General features: G+C 46.6%; 1 protein-coding gene and 1 pseudogene across 4 annotated transcripts in view; both read left to right on the forward strand.

Moving 5' to 3' along the window:
* Positions 1 to 15378, forward strand: part of Mthfd1l (methylenetetrahydrofolate dehydrogenase (NADP+ dependent) 1-like) — a 194190-nt gene that overhangs the window by 16757 nt on the left and 162055 nt on the right. For all 4 annotated transcript variants that reach the window (XM_006512449.4, NM_001170785.1, NM_172308.4 and 1 more), the window contains exon 7: positions 213 to 349. In XM_006512449.4, coding sequence (XP_006512512.1) covers positions 213 to 349 — 137 coding nt within the window. The remainder of the gene's footprint in view (positions 1 to 212; positions 350 to 15378) is intronic.
* Gm16074 (predicted gene 16074) lies at positions 2446 to 5336 on the forward strand (annotated as a pseudogene).

The following is a 15378-nucleotide window of genomic DNA, read 5'->3' on the forward strand; positions in this document are numbered from 1 at the left end:
ACCACAGCTCCTGGGTGAAGCCGTCTGTCACCTCCAGAAGGCACTGTTTTACAGCAATCTTCCCTGACCTCTAATTTTTATCATATTCCCACTCTCTCTTCTGAGGTGTTCTCCAAGAAAAGCCACTTAGAAGATGTTCTTTCAGCTAAAGGGACCTGGGAGGAAGTTTTCGGTGGTGTGAGTTTTAATATCAGCTTTTCTTTGGTCGGTAGGGATCACTTTGGATGGAAAGAAGGTCTTGGTCGTAGGGGCGCACGGGCCCCTGGAAGCTGCCCTGCAGTGGCTTTTCCAGAGAAAAGGATCTATGACAATGAGCTGCCCCTGGGCAACACCTCAGCTTCCAGACAAGGTAGGTCTCTCGTGGGCCTCTACGACCTTGGCATTCTACACTAGAGAAGAGGGAAGGCTGGGGTGTGTAAAGTGAGCACTAGACAGGAAGCTAGAGGTAGAGGTAGATCTTGAAGGAGGAAGACAGTAAAAAGCAAAGTCTGTTATCGTGGCTCGTTTCTGCAGTCGAGGCAGGGGCATAACAAAATTGCAGAGAGAGTCAATGCTCGGACCCTTGCTTGCCAGCTTTCTCTTCTTACACTCTTCTGGACTCCCTTCCACTCTGCCTAGGGAATGGAGCCACCTATGATGGGCTGGGTCTTCATACACTAAGACTACATTAAAAAGCAGCAAAAGGGTGGTTACAAATTAGGGGTGGTTACGGCAAACATTTAGTTAGTGGTTGCTGTCTGGTAAAAGGCTTAGAAATCAATAAGACAGTGACAATCTATAGAAAAACAGCAGATGGCCATTTATAGGCATATGGTAATAGCTGCCTAGCTCCTTATGCTTATCAGCCATGCTAGCAATAAGTAATGACAAGTATTGGTGTTGGCAAGTTTGTGTGAACACAAGAACTGACATATCGCCGTAAAGATTTCAAAGAGAAATAAGCTTTTTAAAAAGTCCTCTAGGGGCTGGTGAGATGGCTCAGTGGGTAAGAGCACCCGACTGCTCTTCCGAAGGTCCAGAGTTCAAATCCCAGCAACCACGTGGCTCACAACCATCTGTAATGAGATCTGACTCCCTCTTCTGGAGTGTCTGAAGACAGCTACAGTGTACTTACATATAATAATAAAAAATAAAAAATAAAAAAATAAAGTCCTTTAATAGAGTTTAAGGAACTTTTTTGACCCTGACATTTTCCTGTCTGAAAATGTCATAGAAAAATTCTTAGTCATATAAACAAGAGGCCATAGTCAAGGGTTTGGGGAGCTAGCTTAATAGTTAACAGTTGCATAGTGTGCACTGACCCTAGAGCAGCATGTTTACTATACGAAATAGGAAATCTGAAAGCACACCCAGGGCCAAGAGGAGAAAGGAGGGGCCCAAGGGGACTTCTTCCTTTTCCTTTTAGTAATAAACTTACTCTTGTTTGTTCTTCTGTATTGAAAGCTCAGCTCTAAGGTTGGAGAGGTGGCTCAGTGGGTAGGACCCATTGCTAAGCATGCATGAGGGGCTAAGTTCCAAGTTTCAGAACTCACTTAAAAATCTGGGCATGATCCTGTGCACCCATCACCCCAGCGCTGTGGTGGTAGAAACAAGAGGGTCCTGCAGCCTCGCTGCAGCTTCATAGAGAGACCCTGTCTGAAGGGAATAAAGAGCAGCAGGATGGAGTGGGACAGCTATCCAGTGTCCCCCTCTGGGTCCAAGTGTGCACAACTGTGTGGTTGAGCCCGCATGCACACACACACCCCACTCATCCTAGAGTACCAGAGAAAGGAATGGCATAACAGTTCTGTGGGGTTTCTGTAGTCCTTCACATGGCGCTGAGAGTGAGGAAGGGAGTGACAAGCGCTCACCCTTCAGTTTGGGAGGGAGGGCTGGATGAGCTGCACCCCTGAGGACTGCGCCCCTCCTCTTGCTCTCCACCTCCATCTCTGTTCCTCCCAGAGTCAGTCAGGTACTCACCCCAGGGGAATCATTGCTGAGCATGCTTCCCCGGGTTACATGATGGTCAGGGGAGACAGTCAAGTCAGTGGACGGCACTTACCAGACTACCTGGCTCGTAATTAGGGCTCAGAGGGTTGGAACAATCTATCTTTTAATCTCCTATTTTCTTTCCTGTCTCCTTCCTTGACTTAGAGAGTTCCATGTGTAGTACCTTTAATATTTAATGTTTATGTTTTTTTACTTGTTCATACTGAAGGAAAATGCTGAGTGGTTTTTGCATAAGTTTGTCTATGTCTGGGTTGGGTGAACTTTAATGAAATAATATCTATTATAAAGGAAAATAAGGGAAATATGTAGCTCAGTTGGTAGAGAGCTAGCCTTAGCATACACAAAGGCCTGGATCCAGTCCCTAGTGTAGCATGCCTAGTGGTGCTGGCCTGCCTGCAATTCTGATGCTCTGGAGGCGGGAACAGGAAGATTAGACTTCAAGATCAGTAAGAGAAGGAGCAAAAGTGGGTCTTCGTGAGGCGATGGAGGCTTGCTTGAGTGGGTCTCCTCAGCGGCGGCTGGAGTCGGTACGTCCTTGCCTGAGCACATCAGCTGAGGCGTCTGGCAGCAAACTCCAGCTCCAGAATTTGGAAATACTACACACCTGGTTGGCACCAAATTGTAAACCACAGGATGGGTATTCAGTGGGCATGAGAGATTGAGAACATCCTACCACACCATAAACCTGGATGTAGATCACTTCCTTTTCTCTGGATTGAAGTCAGAGAGCACAATGAGGACAAGAAATCCTCAAAGAAAGCGGCGTGGTGCAGCCTTAAATTCCAGACAAACCCAGAAGCGAACTCGGGAAACAACTTCAACCCCTGAGGTTGCCTTGGAAACAGAACCCATAGAACTTATGGAAACTGTTGGAGATGAAATCGTGGACCTCGCCTGTAAATCTTTAGAGCCCGTGGTTGTGGACCTGACTCACAATGACTCTGCTGTAATTGTTGAAGAAAGGAGAAATGGGAGGAGGTTGCGCCAAGACCATGCTGACAGCTGTGTGGTGAGCAGTGATGATGAGGAGCTGTCTAGGGACAAAGACATGTACGTGACTACCCATACTCCTCGAAACACCAAGGATGATGGAGCTCCTGGACCCAGGCGCTCAGGTACCCTCAGGTGTCCGATCTGCATGGATGGATACTCTGAGATTGTGTAGAATGGGCGTCTCTGTTTCTACAGAATGTTGCCACGTCTTCTGTAGCCAGTGCCTCCGTGATTCCCTTAAGAATGCTAACACTTGCCCAACTAGTAGGAAAAAGATCAACCATAAGCAGTGCCACCCCATTCATATATGAGATGTTCACAACTGCTCAGGATAGACCAATGGACAGACAGACAGCCTGGCTTTTCTGCTTGGTATCTGCCTCCAGTTTCCTGAGCTCAAAAAGACTTTCAAAAATCAATGTCTGATGTAAACTGGTCTTTTGTTTCCCAACCCCTTAGATTCTTTTGTTATCTCATTTGATGCTATGGAGCACGGTCCAGGGATGCTCCCAGATCAGATCAGCATCTCTGCCCCTTTGGGTGGTCTGAGCCCAGAGTGGGAAAAAAGAAGTCGGGCATATTGGAGTTGAGCATCATGGCTCCAGCCTCTTTATGGAGCTTACATGTTGGCCAAGAAGTTTCCCTGTTGGGAACGTTTGCCCCAGCTCTTGTGGGTGCAGAACCTTCCCAAGGCACCTGTCTGTTAGCTACTCTGCCTGCCAAACAGTGACCTGGCCAGACAGCCCAAATAGCCCAAGGATACCAGTGCATAAACTGCCCATGAAAAGCCTAACTGGTGAACTTTTAGTTTTCCTTCCCATGAGAGCAGAGGAGACCTATGACTCTGCCTGAAACTTATCATTGGTGTACAGCGTTTTCTGCAAATCCAGTGACTCTGCAGGGCGATCCTGTTTCCTAAGAATGAGAAAGTGCAGTAAAACCCGTTCTTCACCTGCTCTCCAGCAGTCTGGAAGCTGTAGCACTGCTGGTATCCTCAGCCCAGTGTCGCCTATGGGAACAGTGCTCATCCCACCCCATGGCTGTTCACCAGCTGTTCTCAGGGACCTACCCATGCTCCAAAGTTCGTTTACTGGCACAGAACATTCAAGGCTAATAGGACAAGCAAGCGTTTGAGTGTCCTCTCTTTTCTACAAAGATGTGTCCTGCGTTGTCTACAGTGCCCTCCAACCCTCAGTTTTTCAGTTCCCACTGCCTAATGTCTGCCCAAGCATAGATAACAGGAGGTGGTAGCAGTAGCAATGGCCTTATCAGCTGTTCACTTACATGTTTTGCCCAAGTCACCGTTGCCCATGTGTCAGAGGAGTTGCCCTACTCAACCTACACTGCCCTAGCTTTCCCACACCCCTTGAATAGATAGGTATTCCCAAAGCTGCTTGTTCTTCTAGCCAGTTGAGCTTTGATCCTCTGGACTTTTAGTCAAAAGTAGGTTTTGGTCAGCAAAGCATGGTGGCTCTTCCAGTGGGACCACGTAACAATGTCTGCTCCACTATATATGTGTGGGAGACTCTGGTGCTCACGGAGACAGGTGGAAAATTGCCCCTGGGGACACCAGGCACAGGGCGGCTTGTAAGGGATAGGCCTTGAATGCCAGCCTGCCTCCACCTCCACACTACTTCCTTCAAGCCAAACCAATAGCCTTTTTGTGTGAAACATCTTTGAGGTGGGAAAGGGACCACTGGAGCTTTGCTAGCAATAACTGACTTTCAGTGTAATGTTCTGAAGGCGCGGGGACTCAGCACAGAATTCACTTTAAATGGAGCTGAAGGAGTGGCCCTCCTCTATGGGAAAAGAAAATAGTTTTATTCTTCATTCTGGCTTTCTAGCTGTTTGACTTCAGTTAGTTTGAGTGAGAGTAATAGGTTTTTCTACATGGACTCAGAGGGTAAGAGCATTGCTCTCATCATTGTGATGTGTGGTATGTGTTCTCCTCTCCCCCTTGCATGTCACAGCCATTGCGCTCCCTGTGGGCCTCATGGACTTGGTCTTGTTAGTTCTAATGATAGCCAGACTTCGAAGAGACAAGGCAACCAGGCAGCCAGTTCACCAGTAAATGTGGTAACACCCACTTAAAAATGTGTTTTCTCCTCAAGGACGGTTTATGAAGTTGATCATAAAAGTTCTATTACTTCATCCTAAATTAAACTGAGAACAAGATGTGTTCTTCTAATCAGAAACTGCATTAATAAGGAAAGAGTGGTATAGAAAAGATTTTCTTTCCTTTTTTCTTAATGTATATAGTTTAACTCTTTTCTTTGTTCCGTTTAAGCTATGCTCATAGGTATCAGTCTGTTTTGGACTAGTATTAAAGATGGAAATAAAACAATTCGAACTAAAAAAAAAAAAAGATCACTAAGAGAAACTTCCCAACTGCTATTCTTGATACTCATGAGTAACCGTTTTAGAGTATAAAACTGGAGCAAAAAGGTTGCCAACCATCAACCCTTAACCTGATGGTGATTGTCATCTTAGCCAAGCTCTTTACCAGGCTGAGTCCCACATCTAAACCTTTGGGGTAGCAGTTGACTGCCTTCAATGAGAAAGGGATGAAGAAGGAACTTGGCCAGGCACTGTGACCATGACTGTAACTCCAGTACTCAGGAGGCTGAGTCAGGGAGACTGGTTCAAAGTTAGCTTTGGCTGCATATATAAGCTTGGAGGTATTGTTTATTTATACATTTTAATTGAGACTTTAACATTACTAGAACATATATATTCAGAAAGGAAACGTGGCTTGTTTTTTTTGTTTGTTTGTTTTTGCTTGAGTGTATGTCTGTGCACTCCATGCACATGGTGCCTTCAGAGGCCAGAAGAGGGCGCTGTGTCCTATTGGACTGGAGTTACCGAGGGTTGTGAATCTCCATGTGGGTCCTGGGACTCTTGAACCCAGGACCTTTAGAAAAGCAGCCAGCAATCCTAATTACTGAACCATCCTTCCAACGCCAAGCATTTGGGTTCTGTTCTGTTTTGTTTTGTTTAAGAAGTATTTATGTATTTTATGTATATGAGTGTACTGTAGCATCTTCAAACACACCAGAAGAGGGCATAGGATCCCACTACAGATGGTTGTGAGCCACCATGTGGTTGCTGGGAATTGAATTCAGGACCTCTGGAAGTACAGTCAGTGTGTTTAACCACTGAGCCATCTCTCCAGCCCTGCATTTGTTTCTTTATCTTAAGAAATTGCTTTAAAATCAGGTATGGCCCCCTTGGCCTGTTTTCTTAATCTGGACATTCGATTTGTGTTATCCTCATGTAGTGAGTGACTCCATCAAATACAGTAGGGACAGCAGAGTCTTGATTGGAAGTTCTAGCTCTCTGTCAGTTACCGGGATCAGTGGCGCCTGCCGGTATTCAGTGGGAAATGCCACAGCAAGCTCTTGGAGTTATAGACGGCACCATCCTGAGTGGTACAGTGAACCCCTGAACCTCCCGTGCTTTCACTCTTGCATCCCACCCGAGGTGAATTATCTCTGTCTGGCATAGCTTCACACTGTGAGCCTACCCACCTGTTTGTCACTCAGAGGCTCTGTTGGGTCCGATCTAGTGTGGCAATGTGATAGCTAACCATTGCTTTAATTGATAAGAACCCCAAGACATGAGAGTGGTCAAGCTGGTAATTTGGATCTAGCAGAGAAGCCCAAAGAGAAACTCTAAATGGCTTCCTTTGTGTGAAAAAGTGCAGTTATACGTGTGCCTGTATACCGCGGTCTACATACCATGGTCTGATACCCATGGTCTAGATGTAATTAGTATAATCTGGCTTCCAGAACCGGTCAGGGGTCTTGGAATATACTCTTGTCCCAGAATAATGAGTGCTGCTACATGCAGAATGATAACTAAAAATACATATTACTTGTTCTAAGGGATAGGGAGTAAGGGGCAGGTTAGAGAGCCCTACACGGAGGGCAGGGGTCTTGCTGCTTTTAAGAATGCGCTCTTTGACACACGTGGAAGAAACCTGTGTATGTTTTCAGTAGTCGCCACACGGGGGCAGCCTACTCAAGCAAATTCAAGAACAACTGACTTGCCTCGCCCTGCCTCTCCCTCTCTCATAGACTCAAACCTTGTGCTTGCTTAGCTTGGCTATGACTGAGTTACAGCCCCTATTTTGCACGCTAAGACCTAGAGTTTCTGGTTTGGAAGCAGTCGTGGAAGAGGAAAATAAGCCTTGCCCAGTGTTGGACAGCTGCGGCAGGCAGAGAAGATGCCTTCGATGTTTTCACAGCTGGCCGGAGACTTTGGCTGGTTGTATCCGTATTTTTTGAAAAACAAAGACATTTTTTAAAAGTCCTTTTTTATTATGAAAGTAAATCACCTAGAGGCTTCTGTGGAGTGAAGCTCAACCCGACTCTGAGAGGATTCCAAAGCAGTGGTTTTTCTGGAGAATATGGAGACGGTGAACGTTCCGTTTTCTGCATATCTCAGAAGCTTCTGTTCAGTAATTGCTATGCATTTTCCTCCTTATTCCTTCACGTGACGGCAGAATCGTGGAGAATCAGAAACACTTGATTTTAGCCCAGAGGCCGCATGTGTGTTGATGTGTATGAGTGCGTGTGTGTGCGCGCGCGCGCGTGTGTACGCATGCGTGTGTGTGTGTGTGTGTGTGTGTGTGTGTGTGCCTGTGTGTGCGTGCGTGTGTGTGTGTGTGTGTGTGTGTGTGTGTGTGTGTGTGTGTATGGGTGGGTGTGTGTACAGACAAGAGTACAACCTTAGGTGTTATCCTCACAAGCCATCTGCCCTATGAGACAGTGTCCATCACTGACCTGGAATTCACCAGATAATCTGTTCTGGCTGATCATTGAGCTCCTGGGGAGTCTGTCCGTCTCCACCTCCTCCATGTGGGATACAAGCACGCATGCACCACCTTACCAGGCTCAAGTACTCAAACTTATGAGCCTATGGGAGCCCTTCTCATTCACATCACCACAGAGGCCTTCAATAGAGCTAAGCAGAAGCCAGCACCAAGCTCTTGAACCTGAAAAACTAGAAACCAACTCAACCAATCTCCAGTCTCGGGTGTTTCGTTACAGTAACAGTAAATGAACTGGAGAATGAAACTGAAAGGTAATGCCCTGCATCCGCTCCACGCTTTCAGGTGCATTGAGCATTGCACAGATATCAGAGCAAGGGGGGGGGGGTCAGCTGAAGGCTGTCCACGCTGCTTGTGTGCTAATGAGTGTAGACCCAGGTCTTGGCCATATGCATTTTAGTCAGGCCAAGGGGCTCCCTTCACCCCAGCCCCGCCTTTTCTCACTTTTCTCCACACAAGTGTATCTTCCCAGGTCCCTTGGCAGCAGAGGGACAGATCAGACAGACAAGGCATGTGTGTTTACATGTGTGTTGCATGTGTGTAATCCTATTGTTGGGAATTTGACTGGTCCCCTCTTCCCCACTGAGGGTCTCACCTTGGTCCCCAACGCCATCCAGAGCAAGAGATGCTTCTGCCTGGGTGCTTATGTGCAAGCGGACCCCGGTGCTTGGAAGAGAGAAATTGTTGGGCACTGCAGACTCTGCTCCCTTGAGAGTCACACTGAAGTCGGGGACAGAGAACAGCTGGAAGTTGCAATTGGAGTCACCTCCAGCTGGGTTGAGTCCACTGGATCCCAGCTGCATACGGAAGAAATGGTGTAGACGTCAGAGATGGGTTTGAATTTCATTTTTCTCTGGGAGTCTCATTTCTCTTCATTTCACAGAGACACTTAAAAACAACAACAGTATTTATAGAAAAAAGAAAACATGAGTCTTTCACATTTGAAGACTCAAACTCTTATGTCTGAGATTTTGAACCCAAACTACATTATTACATAGCTTAAATTTAGCGCACAGTATGCCTAATAAAGGGGCTTTAAAGTGAGCAGAAATTTCTAAATGTATTGTGGAGTGGGTGGATGTGTGTGTGTGTGTGTGTGTGTGTGTGTGTGTGTGTAAGGATAGGGATAGATAGAGCTGGGAACTCCCAGCCTCAAGTGGACTGGGTCACTGAATTTTACTAACTGATCTTTTCACATGTAGGGCAACACTGTAAACAAATATAATCAGTATGCTGCTTGCTTTTAGTTGAGTGGCTGCTCTCACTTTACTTGAGTGGCTGGTGACAGCCATGCACTGTCCTTTGCCTAGATTGTCTTCAGTGATTTCGAGGTTCATACCCTTTTGGACAGGACTAGCATGCCCACCATAAAGAAACTGAGACTCAAGAGAGACTTCTCCAGATCGTAACAGTTAAGAACAGACACTTGGGGCTGGCAGGATGGCTCAGCAGGTTAAAAGCCTGAGGACCCAGGTTCGGTTCCCCCCACCCCACACTCTTCTGGCCCACACAGATACCTGCATGCATGTGGTATTTGTGAACTCATGCAAGCACACCTACAGGCTCATAAATAAGCAAATCTTTCGGGGAAGAGAAGCTACCATATATACCCCCTCTGTGCGGTAGCATTTATTCCAGATGTTTCTATGAGTTCAATCTCTGAACCCAAACACTGCCCAACTCAGCCACCAGGACCCAAGCCTTGGGTTGAGCTTACTATTTTATCATTCCAGCTCTTTTTAGGGGGGGAGGCTGGGGGTTGAGACAGGGTTCTCCGTGTAGCCCTGGCTGTCCTAGAACTTGTTTTGTAGACCAGACTGGCCTCAAGTTCACGGAGATCCACCTGCCTCTACCTCCCGAGTGCTGGGATTAAAGGTGTGTGCTGCCACACCCAACTCCCCTCCTTCCAACTTTGTGATTCCCCAGAGACAATCTTGTAACATACGCAGTCTGAAGTAGCCTGAAGGTAACTCCTTCCCCCAGGCTTTGGGCTTGCCAGAGCTCTCAGGCTCTCTCTATTAGGAATCAGTGGTATGTGCCCTCTGAAGGGGTAGAGATGGCACCTCGTCAGGGGTGCTGACGTGGTGCCGGTGATGTGCAGGACGGGGGCCATATAACTTCATGCTAAGTGAACATCCGGTTTCTCAGGAGCATGCGTGGACCCCTGGGATGGTGGCCACTAAGCTGTGTTTAGCGAAGTGCATTCAGATGTTGGCATCCATACTTTTCACGGCGATGGCGGCCTGGTCACGTGACTTGTCAACACCAAAGAAGGAGCTGATTGGACTTCTTAAGCCAATATATCAGCCTGTGTTGGGAAGGGGATTTGTGAGAGCACATTGAAGCGAGTAAGCGTGGGCTCAAGTGGAACCCTGTAAATTAGGTTTGATCAGCTTTGGCTGGGTCAGAATGTGAGCCGAGACTCTGAAATGCAGGCAGGATTGCCACATTGACCTCATGAGGAATCTGTGGGGCAGGACCCGCTTTACAGTCACCCCCTACTCAAATGCCCACCCTACATCCTATAGGTAACTTATTCTGACTTCAGTCTTGGTGGGTGGTGCCGCAGAGGCTCGAACATGGAATGCCTTCTTCTCAGACGTAGAGTTAGAAATGTCGGCATAACGGTTCGCTGGCTTCGGAATACAGTTTAACAAATCAGGAGTGGAATTGTGTTGCTAGCGGTTGTCTCGTTCTCCGTGGGAAACCTGGATCAGGACCGAGATGTTTCTCCAGGCCGTGGTTTTGGTTCAGCTTTCAGACAGCCCGTGTCACTTTGCAGCCACCTGTGTCACACCCCGTGTCATCAGAGTGCACTGTGGAAGTGGGGCATACACAGCACTGCAGAGCCCCACTGCATCAGTCCTGCAGGGCTCTGAGCCTGTGATCTGCAGAAAACAGCCTGGGTGTGTCACCTTCAGTCTACTGGCACATGGGTTGTATTTCCCTCATCCACAAAGCGAGTGGTTTCTGAGGACAAAATAAGAAATCTAATGGCACACTCTTGTCTGTTTGTATGGAGAGTCCATGTCCTAGTCTTTTCTGTATGCATGTAAGTCACTAGAAACCAGAGCCTGGAGCCTGACCATTGCTGGTAAAGCAGGGTCTAGGCCCAAGTCCAGGTGATGTGACTCCACCTGCCCTGAGTCTGGATTCCTCACCTCTCAGGGGAAGCAGCTAAGGCCCAGAGAGCTCCTCCAAGAGAGCAGATGCAGAAATGTGATCTGCAGATGTGCAGTGGGAGACTGGGAACTAGAAAGTGTAAATGTAGAGGCTCATTCCCCACAGCCCCGGCCATGTACATGTGCCTCGTGTGTGCACGAAGACTGTGGTCCATGTACCAGGCCATGTACATGTGCCTCGTGTGTGCACGAAGACTGTGTGGTCCATGTACCGGGCCATGTACATGTGCCTCGTGTGTGCACGAAGACTGTGTGGTCCATGTACCAAGCCATGTACGTGTGCCTCCTGTGTGCATGAAGACTGTGTGGTCCATGTACCAGGCCATGTACGTGTGCCTTGAGTGTGCACAAAGACTGTGTGGTCCGCATGAAGGTGCATCTGAGGCCCACCCTGCTCTGAAGAGCCTTCACCACAACACACTCCCTCTTCCTCCCCTATCTTCCCCTCTCCCTCCCTCCCCTTCTCCCTCCCCCTCTTCTTCTTCCTCTCTCCCTCTCTCTCTCTCTCCCTCTCTCTCTTCCCCTTTTCCCTCTCCCTTCCCCCCTCCATCCTTCCTTGTCCCTCTACCCTTCCCTCTCCCTTTTCCTCTCTCTCCCTCTCACCTTCCTTTACCTCTCACCCTCCCTCTTCCCCTTTTCCCTCTCTCTCACCCTCCCTCTCCCAGTCTCTCTCTTTCCCCACCCTTCCCTCCTCTTTCTACTCCCCCTTTCCCTTCTCTGCACGACATTTTTTTTTTCCTCAAGAGTTGAAGAAAATAATCATTTTTATGATCTCTGAAAGCATATCTATTACTGAATTTGTGACCCGTTTTCCTTCTTGGTTTACATCATCTCGCCTGACTTTTATGGTGGTGGTGGTGGTAGTGTGTGTTCCTGTGTGTGTGTTCGTGTGTGTGTGTGTGTGTGTGTGTGTGTGTGTGTGTGTGTGTGTGTTTAGATTCATTCTTATGTTTCCCAGGCTGGCCCCAAACTTGCTTTATAGCAGCAGTTCTCGACCTATGGGTTATGACACCCTTGAGGTTCAAATGACGCTTTCACGGAAGCCATCTAAGACCATCTGCATATCAGATACTTATGATTCATAACAGTAGAATTACAGTTATGACTAACAATGAAAGTAATTTTATGGTTGGGGGTCACCACACCATAAGGAACTCTATTAAGGGGCCACAGCATTCGAAGGGTTGAGAACCACAGCTCTATAGCGAAGGGTGAACTTAAGCATCTGGTCCTCCTGCCTTTACATCCCAAGTTTAGGGTTGGAGATGTGTGCTACTATGCCTGATTTTATGGAACGTGGGTTCCCTGTATGCAGGACAAGCGCAATAGCAACTGACCTACATCCCCAGCCCTGTCTTAACTTTTGGATATATGACATTCACTTCGGAAGAGAGTAATTGTCTTTTCTAGCATTTTTGCACATAACTGAATAGCCTAGATATGTAATAAAACCATGAAGTAAGAGTTGAATTTGGGAACGCTTAGGAAAAGGAAGGTCATTTCTTATCCTTCGGGAGATGTTGCTAGATATGTCATAATTCCCCGTTGTCCGTTTGGCTCACAGTCATTCTGCTTTATGCAATAAGTCTTAAGATTTTTAAAAGCCAGTAGTGTGTTTTACTGATCACAAGAGAGAGTAGACAACTGAAATAAACTCAATTCCTGAAAGGAAGAAAATTCCTGCACAGTGAGATCACTGGGTGGGCATGGAGCGGCGGACAAATAGCTTCTGCTCGCTCAGTTTCCATCCTCTGTCCTGCCGAAGCCTGACCCTGAACGGAACCTCTTGCACACTGACACCCTGACATCTGAACGGAACCTCTTGCACACTGACACCCTGACATCTGAACGGAACCTCTTGCACACTGACACCCTGACATCTGAATGGAACCTCTTGCACACTGACACCCTGACACTTTAAGTCGTTTCAGCTCACTTCAGGATCCTTGTTTTACTAGTGCAGGAAACATGGTCGCTGACTCACTGACTGACGTAGGGCATAGCCTTTTGGTGTTTGATCAGCCTGCTTCAGGTGAGATCAGGCACGTTCAGGGTGGAATGGTGCTGGACTCAGCTAATTTCAGATGTTAGGCATTCTAAGTTTAAAGTTTTGTGAATAGTCAGGGACTCTGCTAATGAACTCTCCATATGTAGCCTGCGAGTGAGAAGTGTGCCAGTGTGGTTGCCATGGTAAAATTACCCATCAGTTCCTAGTTGCCAAGAATGTATTTTTGGCTTCTAGTCTGTGTGACTACTAGGGATGGTACACACCTCGGCCACGCCCCTTTCTCTTACCCTGCAAGGCCACACCCCTCCTTCATAACTCCATCCTGCACCACACCCTCTACATTTTCCCATCCTTAGCTCCTCTCTTACTAATTAGCATCAGTGACCCCCAAAGATCAGCCTTCTAGTTCTGCCTTTGCTCTGTGTGGAGGTGACTCCCACGTTTCCCTCCGTTCCCTGGAGAATCTCAGTCCCCTCAGATGTCTCAGTGTCACCTGATTCTACTTCCCTCCTTCTGCCCATCCTAATCCTGCCTCCTGAGAAATCTCCCTGAGACCCATCTCATACACTGTATACCTGTCCGACCAGTTTCTGTTACATTTTCTATGCAACAATGAAACATTTTAGAATTACACCTTAAGTGGAAAAGAAGCGAGTTTCGATACTTTGAAATCCCTGGCTTGCTGCTCTTTGAGAATAGGGCACAATAAGTGAGTATTCATAGAAATTTCAAAATTGTTGTTTTAAAGCATGAGAGTTGACAAGGAGGCTCAGGTCACAGGTCTCAAAGCAACAACAACAAATTTTTTGTCTCTTGCTGTTATCTTCTCTGTCCTGAGGAGATGGAGCAAATGAATTGTCCATCAGCAGGTGAATGAGTAATGAAAATCTGGTGTACACTCACACACACACACACACACACACACACACACACACAGGATGGGGGAGGGTGATTTCATTTCTAGATTCAAAGAAAAATGAAATCACAAAATTTGCAGGAAAATTTTGGATGGATTTAGAATATATAAAGCTAACTGAGGTCATCCAATTTCAGAAAGAAACCCTACATTTCCTCGCATGTGAATCCTAGCCTATAGTGTATACATGTATATGTAATGTATACATGTATATGTGTATATAATATATACATGTATATGTGTATGTAATGTATACATGTATATGTAATGTATACACGTATATGTATATGTAATATATACATGTATATGTAATGTATACATGTATATGTGTAAACAAATGTATGAGGAGGTACTGTAACGCTTAGAAAGGAGAAGAAGAAAGGGTAACTAAAAAAAAGAAAGAAATGCATACTAGTGAATTCACGGATATAATATACGTTGTGTATCCAAATCCCTGTCTGTTGTTGAGAAGGCAATAGCAATTTTGGAAATATTAATGTTTTCTAAAATAAAAGTGACACTTTAAAAAAACAAAAAACAAATTTGGAGTTCTTTTCAGGATAGTGCTAAGAGGTAAGGAGGGCGTGCCCATACCACAGTGTGCGGCAGGAATGCTGTGGTCACTGCTTGTCTCCTTACAATGGAGAGTCTAAAGTGGATCCTTACAGGATACGATCAAGTCAGAGGCCATATACATTTGGCTGGCCCTCCCTGTCCCCTTGGTGTGTGTGACAGTTGCTGGCTGCCACAGGTGCTGACTGGACACCAATGCCTGTCCAAACATTAAATAGTGGTAGGTCTTACATTGCAAATGCCAAGTGGAAAGAAGTCTCTGTTGAACACCTGTGTTTCCTCCCGTCTCAGTGGTTTGCCCTACGTCCCCAGCCTGAAGACCCCAGCTCTGCCCTGGGCACTCAGGGGCAGGTTCTTACCTTCATGCTACCTTAAAAAATGAAATAAGACGATTTTCAATGAAGATTTCTAAGTCCCATTTAGTCACACTATTCGTATAATTTGAAAAGTATGTTTTTGTTGGGGAAAGCGGTTATCTTTTAAAATAGTGGTCTTCATTGGAACTTTTATATTCTTCCCCGCCCCCCTTGCTTTTTCGAGACAGGGTTTCTTTGTGTAGCCCTGGCTGTCCTGGAACTCACTCTGTAGACCAGGCTGGCCTTGAACTCAGAAATCTGCCTGCCTCTGCCTCCTAAGTGCTGGGATTAAAGGCGTGCGCCACCACCGCCCAGCAAACTTTGATATTCTTAATTACACTGGTAACATTCAAGTGATGTAGAAGGATATTTCATAACTCTCAGGTACTAAAAGGCACAATTCTTCTTAAAAAAAAAAAAACTTTCAACTTAAAAAATTACACTCCTATTTGCTTATTGGTGGTGCCATGGTTGGGGGATGGGGGTAGGAGGAAGTGGCACACATGCCCCAGCATGCATGTGGAGGTCAG

The sequence above is a fragment of the Mus musculus genome, chromosome 10 (assembly GCF_000001635.26).
Source record: "Mus musculus strain C57BL/6J chromosome 10, GRCm38.p6 C57BL/6J".
In the NCBI taxonomy this organism is placed as follows: Eukaryota; Metazoa; Chordata; class Mammalia; order Rodentia; family Muridae; genus Mus; species Mus musculus.